Source organism: Rhinopithecus roxellana, chromosome 12, assembly GCF_007565055.1.
Source record: "Rhinopithecus roxellana isolate Shanxi Qingling chromosome 12, ASM756505v1, whole genome shotgun sequence".
NCBI lineage: Eukaryota > Metazoa > Chordata > Mammalia > Primates > Cercopithecidae > Rhinopithecus > Rhinopithecus roxellana.
The window spans coordinates 84,094,481-84,111,371 of record NC_044560.1 but is presented as its reverse complement, the minus strand read 5'-3'; the positions used below and the strand labels follow the sequence as shown (position 1 = coordinate 84,111,371).

At 51.7% G+C, this 16,891-nt stretch overlaps 1 protein-coding gene across 1 annotated transcript in view; it reads left to right on the top strand.

Annotated features, from left to right (window-relative positions):
• Nucleotides 1–12,548, top strand: part of TRIM62 (tripartite motif containing 62) — a 36,336-nt gene extending 23,788 nt beyond the window's left edge. The window contains exon 5 of the mRNA XM_030942865.1: nucleotides 9,401–12,548. Within this exon, the coding sequence (XP_030798725.1) occupies nucleotides 9,401–9,951 (551 nt within the window). The 3' untranslated portion in view covers nucleotides 9,952–12,548. The remainder of the gene's footprint in view (nucleotides 1–9,400) is intronic.
• Nucleotides 12,549–16,891: the final 4,343 nt, after the last annotated feature.

Here is a 16,891-nt window from a genome sequence, read left to right as displayed (position 1 = left end):
AGCACCTAGTGTGTTCTGGGACCTGTCCTGGGCACCTGCACAATCACTCAGCTCAGTGAACTTTTGTAAAACCCCATGAGATGGCCGGGCGTGGTGGCTCACGCCTGTAATCCCAGCACTTTGGGAGGCTGAGGTGGGTGGATCATGAGGTCAGGAGTTTGAGACCAGCCTGGTCAACATGGTGAAACCCTGTCTCTACTAAAAATACAAAAATTAGCTGGGTGTGGTGGTGCACACCTGTAATCCCAGCTACTCGAGAGGCTGAGGCAGGAGAATTGCTTGAATCCAGGAGGCAGAGGTTGCAGTGAGCTGAGATTGAGCCACTGCACTCCAGCCTGGGCAACAGAGCAAGACTCCATCTCAGAAAAAAAAGGAAAAAAAAAAAAACCAAAAAACCATGAGGTAGGGGCCGGGCGTGGTGGCTCAAGCCTGTAATCCCAGCACTTTGGGAGGCCGAGACGGGCGGATCACGAGGTCAGGAGATCGAGACCATCCTGGCTAACACGGTGAAACCCCTTCTCTACTAAAAAAAATACAAAAAGCTAGCCGGGCGAGGTGGCGGGCGTCTGTAGTCCCAGCTACTCGGGAGGCTGAGGCAGGAGAATGGCGTAAACCCGGGAGGCGGAGCGTGCAGTGAGCTGAGATCCGGCCACTGCACTCCAGCCCGGGCGACAGAGCGAGACTCCATCTCAAAAAAAAAAAAAAAAAAAAAAAAAACCATGAGGTAGGTTCCATTAGCAAACCCATTCTCCAGATGAAATGACTGAGGCCTGGACACTTCATAGGCTCCTTCTATACAGCGGGGTATATAACAGTTCACACCAGGAACTGTTCTAGGTGCTGGAGATACCACAGTGAGCAAAACAGGTAAAACCCTGCCCTCACACATCTTACATCCTAGGGTGTGAGAGAGACAGTAGACAAAAGTAAATCAGAAAAATACAGAGCATATTAGATACTGACAAAGAATAAGGAAGGGGGCTGGGAAAGGTGAGACAGGATGGAGATTTTAGACAGGTGGTCCAGGAACCAGCCTGCACTGAGAAGGAGGCATTAGAGTCAAGGGCTGAAGGAGAGTGAGCCACGTAGGTATCTGGAGGAAGAGTGTTCCTGGCATGGGAACAGCAAGTGCAAAGGCCCTGAGGCAGGAGCACATCTCACTCTCACCAGTCTCACTCTGTTTCCAAGGCAGGAAGAGCAAGGAGGCTAACGTGGCTGGAAGGAGAAGAGTGAGAAGGAGGGTGGAGGTGAAGAAATTGAGAAGGTAGCAGTGGCCAGACCACGAGGGTCTGTAGGCCATTGTGAGAACTTTGGATTTTATGCTGAGTGAGATGAGAGCCAGTGGAGGGCTTGGAACAGTGAAGTGACGTGAGATGGTTTAAGTTTTTTAAGGAACCCTCTGGCTAGTGGGTTGATAATAGACTGAAGTGGGTGAAGGATGGTGGCTGGGAAATGGGTTAGGAGACCACTGGGTAATCCAGGCAAGAGGTGATGTGGGTGTGAAGCAGGGTGATTGTAGTGGAGGGGGTGTGAAGGGGTAGGATTTAGGACATATTTTGTAGGGACAACCAACAGGATTTGCTAGTGGATTAGCAAATCCAGGCGTGAAAGAAAGAAGACAAGGGAGATAGCAATTATTTCAGCCAAAGTGACTAAAAGGATGAAGTTGTAAGCCTGTAAGGTTGGTGATGCCAATTAGATATCTCAGTGCTGATGTTGAAAATGCAGTAGGGATGACAAGCCAGCAATACAAGAGGAAGGTCAGCACCGGCATCATTAGCATGGACAGCATTTAATGAGCCTGGACAAGATCACCTAGGAAGTGGGGGTAGATAGAAAAGACAGAGTGCTGCCCTAACATCAGGAGCCCCAGGACACTCCTAGAAGTCAGGGACAGGAGGGGGACCCAGACAAAGAGACCTAGAAGGAGTAGTCGGAGGGATAGGAGGGCAACCCAGGTATATCCTTGAAGCCTGGAGGAAGCGTTTCCAGGAGAGAGTGGCTAATGGTGACAAAGGCTGCTGAGCCAAGCGTGGGAGAACTCAGAACAGACTATTCTCTAGGTTTAGTAGCAAGGAAGTCATTGGTGGCCTTGATGAGAGCTGGTTGGGTGGAGCAATAGGGGCCAAAGCCTGGTTGGAGCTGGTCCAAGAGAGGTGGAGGCAATGCTTTAAAGGAGTTTTACTCAAGCGAAGGAGAGAGAATGCGGTAGTGCTGTTTTTTATGATAGAAGAAATACAGCATATCGGTGAGATTATTGGAAAGATCCAGTAGAGGGGACAGAATTAAGGATGTAGGAGAGGGAGTTGCAGGAGTAACAGCCTTGACTGCGATCTGCTGCGTGGCTGAGAGACAGCTTCTGCTGGGAGTCCAGACAGTTCATCACCAAGAGCCCAGAGAAAGTAGAATAAGTGGGCACCAAAGCCCCACTGTAGCTGGGACTACAGGCACCCACCACCACGCCCAGCTAATTTTTGTATTTTTTGTAGAGACGGGTTTTCACCATGTTGACCAGGGTGGTCTTGAACTCCTGACCTCGTGATCCACCCACCTTGGCCTCCCAAAGTGTTGGGATTACAGGCATGAGCCACCGCGCCTGGCCTCAAAAAAAAAAAAATTTTTTTTTAAATTTATTTAAAAAAAAAAAAGATCTAAAGATGGTTCCTATAGCTGAGCAAGATAATGGAAGAGAGAATGAGAAGCTGGCAGGCCCCAGATCCTATACAGCCTTGAATGCCAGGCTGAGGTACCTGGACTGCCTCTCCGAGCTGTGACAGACGTGGAGCAGGTGGCAGCTGAGGCTAGAAGGCTCCCCAGGCTCCCTGCTCCAGGGCTCTCCTGGGTCAGTGACTGGGGAGGGAATCGGAGCCTTGGATGTGCTTTTGCCTCCTAGAACTTAGTCTCAGCCTCCCAAAGTGCTGGTATTACAGGCGTGAGCCACCACACCCTGCCCATCTTCAGATCTTAAATGAGCCATATTCTCCCTCATCTACACGTTTGCACATGCCGTTCCCTTTGGCTGGAGCCCTCTACACAATCCTTAGTCTTTGATGGCCAACTCTTACTCTCCTTGGCATCTTAGTTTATAAACACTTCCTCTGAGAAGCCTTCCCAGATTTCTCAAGGCAACCTGGGCTTACCTAGTCTCACTGTCTTGTCATTGTCTGTGTAGCTGTCTCACTCTCTAGACTGTGAACTCTGAGGGTCAGGGGCCAGGTCTGATTCACTCCCAGCAGCCAGCAGAGCAAATGTTTGTCGCTGAATGCCTAAAGAATGAATGGGTCCTACTCCCAGTTCTGTTTCTAGAATAGTGCCTCGCATAAAGTAGGTGCTTAGTAAATATTTGTTGACTGAAGGAACTTGCTGCACAGCCTGGGACAAATCACTGCCTCCTCTGAGCTTTAGCTTCTTCCTCTGTGAAACAGGGATACTAGTGTTCCCTTCTCAACTCCCTCACAAGTGAGCAAAGGGATGTGGAACTTGCCGTCACCCCAGTGCAGGGTTTCTCAGCCTCAGCCCCATTGATACCGGAGGCTGGACCATTCCTTGTTGCAGGGCCCCGCCTTGTGCACTGCAGGATGTTTAGTGGCATCCCTGGCCTCTATCCACTAGATGCCAGTAGCCACCCCACTCAGTTGTAACAACCAAAAATGTCTCCGGACTTTGCCAAATGTCCCTGGGAAGCAAAATTGGCCCAGCTGAGAACCACTGCCCCAGAGAAAGCTGCCTGCCAGAGAGGGGCTGAGGGAGGAACAGCCTGTGCTCCAACATCCTGCCCAGAGCAGAGGCCCCTGGGGAGTTCAGAGAGCAGCAGCCTGGTTGGCTGGGCCCCTTCCTTTGTCTGTGGGGCCTGTGAAGTCACTCTGGCTCCTCTGCCAGCACCAAAGCCCTTTATGTCCAGATGGGAGGGGTGCCCCCAGGGACCTAGCCCATGGATTCTAGCAGCTTCCTGCCTGCCCCTGCCCTCTGGCTCAGGCTTCCTATTGGGTCACCTGAGAACCCCATCCAGCACGTGTCACTCCCCTGCTCTGGCACTTCCACCTTCCCCCACCTCCCACCCCTCTGTCCCACCCCCAGCCTAACATTAGGAAGCGCTCCTCTAACTGTGACCTTCCTACCTACCTGGTCTAAATCTCCCAACTCCCAGGCACAAACTGCCTCCCCAGCCAGGCCAGGCAGCCCATTGTCCCAAGGACACCAGGAGCAGCCTGCCTTGCTCCTGCCTCCTCCCCTTCCTGGGCTGCTTGCTCCCCTTCCCTTGCTAATCTGAATCCAGTCATTTTGAGTCGCAGCGCATATTCTGCCTAGCTGTGTGACCCAGGGCAATTCTCTCCCCTCTCTGAGCCCCAGTTTCCTCATCTGTAAAACAACGATAGTTGCATTTCTCTCCCAGGGTAGCTGTGCAGATTAAAGTATTTGTTTGTAATAATGATCCTGTAACACTTAGTAAGTACTTGATTCCTGTCTGTTTATTGTTATTATTATCATGAATCGACAGATGGTTCCCCAGTCTTTTTTTTTTTCTCTTTTTTTTTTTTCCTTTTTGAGACGGAGTTTCGCTCTTGTGGCCCAGGCTGAATGCAGTGGCGCGATCTCGGCTCACCACAACCTCTGCCTCCTGGGTTCAAGCAATTCTCCTGCCTCAGCCTCCCAAGTAGCTGGGATTACAGGCATGTTCCACCATGCCCGACTAATTTTTTGTATTTTTAGTAGAGACAGGGTTTCTACATGTTGGTCAGCCTGATCTCGAACTCCCGACCTCAGGTGATCCACCTGCCTCGGCCTCCCAAAGTGCTACGATTACAGGCGTGAGCCACCGCACCCAGCTTCCCATCTTGCTGAACAGGCTTTCTGGGGCCACATGCTGGGAAAAGCATGATGTGAAAAGACCTCAGCTCAAGTTCCAACTCTGCTTCCTCCCCAAGTGGCAGCTTGAGCAAGCCACTTACCTCAGAGTCGTCTCCTTGGAGCCTCAGTCTCCTCTTCTGAAAAATGAGGGCCCCTGGGACTGTGCCCCTGGGACTGTCGTGGTGCTCCAATGAGCTAGTGAGTGTGAGAATGTTTTTGCACATGCCTTCCCTGTACATCTGAGGGACTAAGGAACCAGGTTTTTTAAAGGCCTGGCCAGAGGAAAACGCTGACAGCCAGCCTTTCATGTTCTGTCAGGCCTCTGCATGCTCGGAGCCTCTGTTCTTGAGAACAAAGAAACACAATCCACTCACTGCCAAGCAGCTGTGCTGGGCTGTGCCCCGGGAGGGCTTTCTCTGCTGCTTGGGCAGAATGTGATTGCTCAGTGGTGGCCGGGAAACATCTCCTGGGATCTCCACAGTTCATGATCCTTCCTGAATGCCTTTGACCTCAAGGTCTCAGAGAGGCTTAAATAAATGGAGAACACACCTGGAGACCAGATGGGCTGCCTCAGTGTCTGGCTTTTTGTTTTTATAAATCTTGGTGTCCCGGGACTTAGAAATGAGCTCTGACCTGTAGAATAGTGAGCCCCCGGGGACTACACTTGTTTCGCTGGGCCTGTCACCTCCTGGGGATGAGGGACAGATGGAGGGACTGACTTCTCAGAGGGGGAAGAGGTGTTGCCATGCCCCTTCCAGGTCCCTCTCTGGTCTGAAGGTTGTTATTCCTGTTAGCCCTAGCCTCAGGGAGGGAGCCCCAGGAGCCAAGACCCTGTGTTACTGATGCATGCAAGGCCTTGGAGGTGGCTCCAGCCAGGGTGCCAGGCCCTGCCCAGCCTCACCCCTTGGGGTATAGAAGCCTCCTAAGAGTCAGGCCACACCCCCTGCCTAAGAGAGTGGTAGGCCCTGCCCCTAGGCCAGCCCAATGAGTGGCAGGCCCTGTACCCATCCTGTCCCCTGGGCTTCAAGCAGCGCAGGTCCACTCGCCAGGGCTGGCATTTGGTGGGTCAGGATTTCCTCCAATCTGCAGGCTCATCTTTGTCTGCTGGTCTCAGACCCACTGAGAGCCCCCTTGTCTCCCTCCTAGGATACCCTCCCACTCATCAGTGGCACCACAAGTGGCCTACCTTGCCCTACATAAGCTACAAGTCTGAGGCTGAGCCCTCATCCCTGCTCAAGAGTACGCCCACCCCTCACCAGTCCTTCTGCCCTGAGCCTTGGTTGCTGCCTGTAGCTGGTCTCAAATCATCCAGGCGCCTTAGATATTATGCCTAGATTCCCCCAGCACTCTGAACTGCTGCTGTTCATGCCTGGGCACGGTGCATCGCTCTTCTGCCCCTCCGCTGCCACACCTGAGTGGAATCCACATCCCACTGTCATAGGGGTGGCCCACCTATGTCTGATTACATTCCTCTTCTCGCCCTAGCTCTTCCCCCTACCACACACTCCTCCTACAGCTCCCTCCCACTCCCACCCCCACTGTGGGAATTCCCCACATTCCACCGGGCAGGGGCCCCCTGGTTTTGACAAGCTGCCTGTAGCCAGTCAGACCCCAGGATGAAACATCAGTGTCCGTCTTCTCTTGGCTCCCCGTCTTCTATGTCCCTGGACAGAGGATTGTGTTTCCATTGACCCCTCTATTCACAGGGCTAATTACTTCCATACAGCCCTCTAAGTCCAAACGACAGAAACAGAGGGTAAAACGCAAAACTAAACTTACTCCTGGCAAAGATCATGGAAGGAACTTGATACAGGTCAGCGGTCCAGTGGGTATATGAACAGAGGCACAGTTCAGGGACTGGATGTGGCTCCCTGTTGGAGACAGTCCCCATCATTGAGGCATCTTATTTCTGTGCGTGAATGCAGCCAACAGAGGCAACTGAAGTAGGGGGAATGCTCCCGCCAAGCATAACCACATCCCCACTTTGCCAGATAAGGAAAGAGCCAGAGAGCTGGATGTCCAAGACCCCCAAGGAACGGAGGCAACATTCCTTCTTCCCACTTTTCCTCACCTCTGTCTTGCTCTTGCCTGGAAACGGTCACTCAGGCTAAGGAAAGCCAATCCCAGGTTCCTCCTTCTCCTCTGGCTAGTTATCAGTTCCCTCAGGGAGCAGAGAGTAAACAGAGGTCTTAACAAGAGTTCATGAAATTTTTAGAGTCAGACCTGCTAAGCCAGTGTGGCCAGCCCAGAACCAGGTGATGCAGCCCATGCCACCTGCCCAACACAAACACGGCCAGTTTAATTTGGTGAGTCTTTCCGGAAACCTGCCACATGCCAGGCTCTGGGCTGGGCTCTGGACACACAAGGGACAGCCCAGTTAGATAGTACACAGTCCTTGCCCTCTTGGTGCAAATGGGGAAATAGGGCAAAATATGATCACAGAAGATAATACCGCATGCCAGTAGCAGGGCACAAATAAAGCTAAAGAATTTCAGGCCAGGTACGGTGGCTCAGACCTATAATCCCAGCACTGTGAGAGGCTGAGGCAGCAGGATCACTTGAGGCCAGCAGTTCGAGACCAGCCTGGCCAATGTAGGGAAACCTCATCTCTATGAAAAGTTTAAAAATTAGCTCCGCATAGTGATGCATGCCTATAGTCTCAGCTACTCAAGAGGCTGAGGCAGGAGGATCACTTAAGCCTAGGAGTTGGAGGCTCCAATGAGCTATGATGACACTACTGCACTCCAGCATGGGTGACAGAGTGAGACCCTGTCTCTATTTTTTTAAAAAAGAAGAAGCCAGCATGGTGGCTCATGCCTGTAATCCCAGCACTTTGGGAGGCCGAAGTGGGCAGATCACCTGAGGTCAGGAGTTCAAGTCCAGTCTGGCCAATGTGGCGAAACCCTATCTCTGCTAAAAATACAAAAAATTAGCCGGGCGTGGTGGCGGGTGCCTATAATCCCAGCTACTCAGGAGACTGAGGCAGGAGAATCACTTGAACCTGGGAGGTGGAGGTTGCAGTGAGCCAAGATCACGCCACTGCACTCCAGCCTGGGGGATAGAGCAAAGCTCTGTCTCCAAAATAAATAAATAAATAAATAAATAAATAAATAAATAAATAAGAAAAGGAAGAAGAAAAAGGAATTTCAGAGGACAGAATGAGCACATCTGCTGGGCGACCAGGAAGGCTTCCCACAGGGTGGGCCTTTTGAATTGAGCCTCTAGGGATGGTTACAACAAGCAGAGAGGAGGAGGTGGAGGGAACCATGTGAGCAGAGGCTTTGGACCTGAGTCCGGTAGGGGGCAGAAGTGAGAGGTTGGCTGGGAGAAAGGACTGGAGCTAGATTGCAGACGGCCTTGGTTAGTCCTGGCTCTGCCAATATTTGCAGGATGATCTAAGTTTATCATGTCTCCCCTCTGGGTCTCAGTTTCCTCATCTGTCAAATGGAAGAGGTGGCCTAGAATTCATGGTTTTCAATCTTTTCAGACCCATTGTCTACTTTTCCTAACAAATCATTTGTAGTATCTCAAAGATAATATAACCATTTTACAATTTCAAGTGTAACCTTTTCACAGTTTCAAGTGTTGTGTGTGTATATGTACATATATACATACTGTGACTATTAATATAAAGGAAAATAGAAGGAAATTATTAATAATAAAATATTTTGTATGTCAACATGTAGATGCTCACCCACAATCACACTAGAAAACATAGCAAAGTAGCCAGGTCCTCTCGTCATAGGTAAAACACCATCCTGCCTCAAATGCCTATACAGGTAGGTTGTCTCGGTCAGTGGTGTTGTCCTTAGGGATGTATTTTCCAAGAAAACAAACATTTCTTAGGGAAGTTCCAAACAAAACAGATGCAGCCTTCCCTTCATTTACACCGTGGTTGCATTCTGAAATATTCAGTGTATATTAAAACTGCAAAAAATCATTTCATGTTTATACATGAAATGGAATTAGATTATAGTTTCTGATCCTTATAAAAAAGATTTTTCATCCACATGAATGTCTGCTGGGACATGTGGAAATCACTGGGAGTCAGGGAAGGTGTGGGGCAGAACTTCCCTTTGCAGAACTGTCCTGATCGTTTCGTGGTCTTTAGCATCCCTGGATCCCAGCTGTCGTTAAGACAACCTGAACACACTCACAAATTTCCCCATTCCCCCTAGGGGGCAGTAGCAACTGGATCATCTGGAAGCTCCCTCTCAGCTCTAAAATTCCCCAATTCTAGGCCTCATTCTGGTTAATTCAACAAACATTTGCCAGTGCCTACTATGTGCTTCGCCCTGGGCATCCAGCAGTGAACAAGCAGCTGTAGCCCCTGCTCCCCTGCAGATAATATCTGGAAGGACCTTAACCACCACCCTTCCATTTTACAGAGGAGGAGGATGAAGCCCAGAGAGGGCAGACTTGTATTTGAGGTCACACAGCAGGTCAGAGACCTCCTGCGTACCAACCAGAACTCTGCCCTCAGGAAGGCACTGCATGGTGGGTCCACAGCCTTCTCCCCACTCATCTCCTCTCCCTCCTCCACCCCCCACAGTGCCAGCCGCCCTAACCCTGGACCCAGGCACAGCCCACCAGCGCCTGATCCTGTCGGACGACTGCACCATTGTGGCTTACGGCAACCTGCACCCACAGCCACTGCAGGACTCACCAAAGCGCTTCGATGTGGAGGTGTCGGTGCTGGGTTCTGAAGCCTTCAGTAGTGGCGTCCACTACTGGGAGGTGGTGGTGGCAGAGAAGACCCAGTGGGTGATCGGGCTGGCGCACGAAGCTGCAAGCCGCAAGGGCAGCATCCAGATCCAGCCCAGCCGTGGCTTCTACTGCATCGTGATGCACGATGGCAACCAGTACAGCGCCTGCACGGAGCCCTGGACGCGGCTCAACGTCCGGGACAAGCTTGACAAGGTGGGCGTCTTCCTGGACTATGATCAAGGCTTGCTCATCTTCTACAATGCTGATGACATGTCCTGGCTCTACACCTTCCGCGAGAAGTTCCCTGGCAAGCTCTGCTCTTACTTCAGCCCTGGCCAGAGCCACGCCAATGGCAAGAACGTTCAGCCGCTGCGGATCAACACCGTCCGCATCTAGTCCAGGCCGAAGGAGACCACAGCCTCCTAGCGCCACTGCCACCTGCAAGAGCCCTGCCCAGGAGATAGAAGACCTGGACTACGGCCCACTGTGGCCACTGGAGACCTCAGGCCAGTTGTTTACCCTCCAGTCTCCATGTCCCTGTCTATAAAATGGAGGTTGCATTCCCTACTTCCTAAACTCTCTTCCAGCATCGATGTTCTGTAGCTCTGACCTTGATGGGGATACATCTTTGATCCAAGGATGTGACATGGCTTCTCCTCAGGGCAACCCCTGCCCAACCCTCAGCCCCATCCTCTCAGGGGCAGGGGACTACCTTCCAGTGTCTCCCTCCTGCCCAGCCCTGGCCTCAGGAAGTGTCAGAGCATGGCCAGCAGTTGGCAGCCCGAAAGACACACAGCACCCTCTTATGTCCCATGGCCTAAGACTTGCCCCTGACCAAGCTAGTGACGGGCCATTTACCCTTGACCCCAGTCCACAGTGGACACAGGTAGTGTCCGAGGGTTGCCTGAGAACCAACCTCTCCTGCCACCCCCACACCAAGAACTATATGGTTCCTACCTTTCCCACCAATCTGCTGGTCAGTGATGATGCTGTGGCCTGTGGAAGGCACCTGGTAGTTGAGTCCACACATTACAGTCATGTACCACCACCTTCCTGCGCACAGGCCCAAGGTCAGGATGAGAGTATATCCAAAGCTGATGCAGAGCCCATTAGCCTAAAAGCAACTGCAGGACAAGCCTCCCTGGATGATCGAGGTCCCCACCAGCTCTGAACAAGAGTCCAGCCAACCCTCTTCAGCCAAGCCTCAGTGACCTGCTAGGGTGCAGGAGGCTTCCAGAAGCAGTTGTTGTACTTAGGACCCAAGCACTGGGAGGGGCTGTTGGCTGGTACCCCTCGTCAGACTTGGCAGCTATCTCAGTTAGGATCCTGCTGCAGAAAACAAGAGCCACTTGTAGCTGGTTTAATTAGACAAGGATTTATTACCTGGCCCCTGGTGGCTTGCAACATTGTTGGAAGAGCTGGAGAAGCAGATTCTGCTGAATTTCCAGGAACGACTCCCAGCGCCAGATTCATCATGTCTGTTGTGACCAGGAAAGCTGCCCCCATCCGCAGGAAGCCACTGCGCCAGAAAGCTGCTGACTGCAGAACTAGGCTCCCTCTGCCACGGTCCGTGCCAGCCAATGGATGTCCTGAGGCCTGCCCCTCTCCCACTTCACTCAGTTCCCAAATCTAAATTTTTACAAGAGATTCTGTTTGGGGGAACTTAAGTCAGATCCAGAACCTTGGCTGCAAGGGAGTCTGGGAAATGTCGTTTTCCTCTTTCCAACTTCAGTCACACAAAAAGGCTCACTAGAAGGAAGTTCGGGTGGGTTGAGCAAGCCCCGCCTGCGTTTTTTTGCCACAGCATCCAGTCGTGAAGAACTCAGGAGAGGGTGGAGTCCACATCCAGGGTTGTCCTGCCCCTTGGTTCTATCCCTGCCCAGAGGCGGGAACTGGAGCAGTGGGCTGCAAGACTCAGCCTAAATGTCTCCCCGGCCTTGACTTTTCTTTCTAGTTCTGGGGCCTAGATTCTGCACTTGGGGTCTCTGAACACACCATCCCAAGGTAGCCAGAAGAGCTAAACACAGGGGGTTCTTAGTGGCAGCCCCCCACCTGCCGGGGCCTCCCTTGGGCAAGAGGAATTGTCAGCCCTACCCCACCCCCTCAACTACCAGAATCTGGGCCACCCCAGAAGTATTTAAAATGTTGCCCGTTTTATGAGTTACGATCAATTTGTATTAAAGTTACAGATGTCAGTAGCCAGTACCACTCATTCTGACAAACACACAGGCCCACCCAGCTGGTCCCAGGCAGTGCACACACATGAGCAGAGCTAATCCACAAAACAGCCCGGCTAGGTAAATGGTGGTATGCTCATTTTACAGAGGAGGAAAAATGGGGTTCAGAGAGAAGCCATGACTTACCTGGAGTCCCATATCCCATGCTGGCAAGTGCCACACCACAAACCTGTCCAAAAACTTACCAGCCAGGGAAGGCTGTCAGTCCTTACCTGGAGGAGAGGTGGTGGTAGTCTTGGGAGCAGGCAGTGGGCAGCTCATGGGGCAGTGGCAAGAGCCTGGTCTCGGGAACCACACAGACCTCAGCTCAAGTCCAGGCTCCATCACTGTGTGACTTTTTTAGAAAAAGGACCACCCTCTCTGGGACTGTTTTCCCACATGGACGATGAGGATAACACCGATTTCACATGATTTATTGGTAAGCTATAAAGTGCAGTGCACTGAAGGAGGCCCTACCGTATCCCCCCAGCTGCCTCCCAGAGTCAGTGCCTGGAGCTGTGTGGGTTTCCTGAACCTCTGGACTGGCTCTGACCTAAGAAGTCTTTCTTCTTATGGTCTATGACGGGTAAGGGACCGCCTAGGCCAGGACAGTCCTGAGGTCTATCCCACCTCTGACTGATGGGGAAGCATCCTGGCTGGGAGTCAGGACAGGCTCTGCATGTGGACACATGGGCTGTGCACACTTAAGTGGAAAAGGCTGTCAACTAAAGAAGAAATATCAAGCTTTTAAAGAATTAAGGTTCACTTTACTTAGAAGTCTTACTGAGTACTATAGATAGGCCTAGAGCCCAGCAGCGGCCCTTTAGAGAGGTTCTATCAGTCAGCCTCAGGACAGTATTTTAGCCCACTGCTTATATACAGGTGGTGGAGGTTTCGTACATGCAAAATCACATCTCATTTGCTCAGAAGTAACATTACAGCAGAGTCACATCAACGTTTGCATGTAAGAGTGTGTCTGGGCTATAGATTACAGAGGCATAATCATGAAAACCATCAGACGCTATCTTCTGTACAGGAAAAGGCAAGGACTAGGTTCAATTATCTTTTAAGGAATATGGTGACTCAGGCAAGAGACATGGGGGGCCATGCCCACTACTCTATCTTGTCTCCAAAGCATCCCTCCAGGGAGCTGCACATGGTCACAGAGTCAGAGGCTTGTGAAATTATGCTGGCAAGCAGAAATGAGGGAAGCAGCTTCTTCCATTTGCTACTGTGTCTCCCCGGCCACTGGGTGCTCTCTGCAGTGTGCAGGGAGCACAGCACCCCTGGGAGCCCTGGACTGGTGTTGGCTTTCTGTTATTTACACCCTAAGACATCCTCGGCCTCCTCACCTGCAGAATGAGGGAAGTTAGATTGCAGACCACAGGTGGATCTTCATCTACAGCATGGAGCTGGGGCGAGGGGAGAGGGAACCACCCCAGTCATTGACTTGCCTGGGTTTCTAGGAAGAGGGATGAGAACAAGGATGGGGGAGGGGCTGTTGGCACGGGTGGGTGGAGGGGTCTCTGATTGGCTGATGGAGAGCAGCCCAGTTGACAGGGAAGTGACTGGGGTGATTCTGAGACTAGAGTATCCCAAGCCCTCCCCCATCCTCTCAGATCCCTGTGACTGCCCTCAAACCATGCCCTCTCATTTTGGCTCAGTGGATCTGTCTTTGCTCAGCCTTCTCCCTCTGGGGTCGGAGCACCCCCTCCATGGTGCATTCCACCTTCCCCCGACTCAGCCTCAGCAGCAGCTCCAAGAAATACGGGCCACTTCCTAGGCTTTACTCACAGTTTCCAAGTGTCTGGAAGTAACTATAGAGGCCTAATTTACATCAACTGGGGACTCTTGGAAATGGGGGTGTCTCCAAGAGATATATTTGATACACATCCAGAGAATTCCTGAATGAAAGAATCTGGGGTTGTCAGGCTGATATGAACCCCACATTTAACACATTAAGAGAGGGGACAAAGGCCAGGCTTGAGAAGGAAGGAGGGATCAACAAAGGCCTTACCCAGGACAGATAAAAACGGTAGAATGGCAGTAACCCCATTCAGAGCCCCCATTTGTAGTCAGCAAGCAAAGTACTGGTACTTTTTACACCTTATCTAACCATCGAGACATGCCCCTGAGGCTCGTATCATTATCTCAGTGTTTGAGCAGGGAAACATCACTTCCCAGAGGACCCACAGCCAGTACTCAGTAGAGCTGGAAATCAGACCAGGTCCATCCAAAGCTAAAGCCAGAAGTCCCTTTCCTGGACCTCTCTGGAAATGTTTCTCAACTCTGAAGATGGCTTCAGTGACGGGCAGCAGCCACCAGGACTGTGATCCCCCTGGGATTTAAAGTGGGAGGTTAAACCAGGCTCCACGCCACCGTGGAATTGTGCAATTGTAAGTCAAGTCTCAAAATTGTGAGCCAAGCTTCATGTGTCTCCCAGGGTCAGGAGTGGAGTTAGAAAGGCCCCATGTGACCCTGAGCAAGTCTCTCTCCTTCCCTGGACCTCAGTTTCCCCATCTCTGTTGGGGAAGGGTTAGGTACCTATTCTAGCTGATTAATTGCCACGGCCTGAGCTCTGATGGTCCAGGATTCTGTAAGTCTAATGTGAGGTCTCACAGCTTGCACTGCTCAGCATCTAACAAGGCCATTAGCTCTGGCTCCTTCTCTCTGGGGTGGCAGCAGGAACAGAAAACAACAGAGATAAGTTCTCTTGGCAGCACAGAACTCGGCTCAGGGGCTCTGGGGATGGGGCTTCCCTCCTGCCAGGGAGGCCATCTTGAGAGGCTGACTGCTCACACCTGGGCAGCACTCTCTGTCTCCTCCCCTCCTGCCTGGGTCCCAGCTCTGTTCACCACCCCCAAGCACACACCACAAGGTCAACTGCAAAGGTCCCATATCACAGGCTTAAATACAGAGGGCTAGGAGGAAGGTGGGAGGTGGGAGAGGAAGGTAGAGTACTAACCAAGGTGCTGAATTATCACTGCCCATCAGGACACGGTTATTTCCCCTTACTTTGGGACACCGAATATTCTACACAATCTTCCTGTAATCCTGAACCACAAAAGGGAGGCACAGCCTCCAAAAAAAAGTAGGAGAGGGGAGGAGGGGAAAGTACTTTTATTTTGAAATGTGTTCATTTTCCTTTGTTTTTATTTTATATCTTGATGAAAAGAATCTATTTTTAACGCTAAATTCAAAATAGCACAGTTTTCTCTTTTTTTAAGTTCCAGGATACATGTGCAGGACGTGCAGGTTTGTTACGTAGGTAAATGTGTGCTATAGTAGTTTGCTGCACCTATCAACCTAACAGAACAAACAGTTTTCTATCTGCTTCCAAAATTTCGACAGTTCTATCATATTTCTATTACAAAATGCTCCTCGCTCCTTGAAATTAGATGAAGTGGGGGAAGGGCTGACACTGTGGACCAGAGACCCAGGGACTTCCTACCCTGATGTCATGACAAGGACTGGGGAAGGGCTTTCAGGAAGCTGGCATCAGAGGCACAAAACCTCAGGTCCTGGTGAGCTTCCCAAAACTGTGGGATTAGATGTGATCAAATCTGAATGCTGGAAGGGTCTGAGTGATCCTCCAGTCCAACCTGAAGCCCAGAGAAGGTTAGTTTCTAGCTCCACATCACACAGCCTACAGCAGAGCTGAGATCAGAACTCAGGTGTCCTGGTTGCCAGTCAGCACACGGGAGGGAGATTAACCAGCTGAGAGGGCCCAAGCCCAGGCAAAGAAAAGGAACATAGGCCAGGCTGGAAGGGGCAGGGCCAGGGCTTAGGAGGGAGGTGCTCAGAGATGAAGGGTCCCACATCTAAGAAGGTCTGCGGGGGTACAAGAGTGCCTATCAGAATTGGGGACTGCAGCTCCTCCAAGAGGAGAAGGAGGGAGCAAAAGGGTGATCAAATCAGGAAGTCCTCCCTGGGGTGAGCATGCCAGTCAGTATCACAGGCCCCAGCATGGCTGAGGAGAGACCCCTTATCTCAACCCTGCCATGTACAGAGAAGAAAACTGGGACATAGATGCAAAGCCTGCAGGGCACAGTCAGGGCCAGATCCAGGTCTCCTGACTCCCAGCCATCAGCTCTTTTCATGCAAACTTCAGTCTCCCTCTTGTGGATTCTGGTGCCTCCTCCTACCCCCTGGGAACCTGGAGCCTGAGCAGAAGGAGAAGGAGAGAGGATGGTTCCAACAACCCCAGGCACCAGGAGCTGGGTGCCTTCCTCTGTCATCCTCTCCAAGGAGAAGAAACAGCTGGCCTGGACCTCCAGGGCAGAGCCACTTCATACCTGCCCACACCCGGTCCTCCCTTGCTGACAACACAGTTCAGAGCTAGCACCAGCCACAGCAAGGACAAAGCCCAGCCCAGGCAGCTGCTGGAGCTGCAGGGAGTCCCAGGTAAGTGAGAGCATTGGGACTGATGGTCCAAGGGGGTTCCCTGATTTCATGGCACTAGAGAAAGCCCTGGGATATATCAAGTGGTATGAATGTTCTTACGTCTTTTTCCCCAGAAAAGGGGCTCTTGTCCCCTCACTCCCTGCAGGCTGAGCCCCTGTGCCTGCTTCCTCTGTTCACCGCATACCCCAGGCCAAAGGCCCTCCCTGACCAAGCTGCCAGATCTGCCAACCAGAAGCGAGGTCCTGGGGCCCAGCAGCTCTGTTCTTGCCATTGGGAGAAGGGAGAAGCAGATATGGGACCCAAGAAGTCACCAATAAAAGCAGACAGGCTGGAGGTGTATGCCTCTCACCAGGGTGGGGCTGTGGGTTGAGACCTGGGTAAACCCCAGCTCCGTCTCTGACTCACTGATGACCCTGGACAGCTCCTTCATCGCCACCTTAAGCATCCCTGTTCCTCATCGGCTCAACAAGAGGGACAAAACAAAGGTTCTAGCCTGAGGCAGCTTCCTGGAGTTTGTCCAGTGGTACCCCTCTCACCCCCCTTTCCTCTTAGGGACCCCCCTCTGCCACACTCTGGAAAGTCCTTCCCCACTTCTTTCATTCCTCCATCAAAATTTACCCTCCTGTGTTCCTCAGGGTAACTGGTTTACTGTTTAAGATGTCTCCCTGTCTACAACCTATGCACATTTATAATAGGAACCCTCCCAGCAGAAAAGT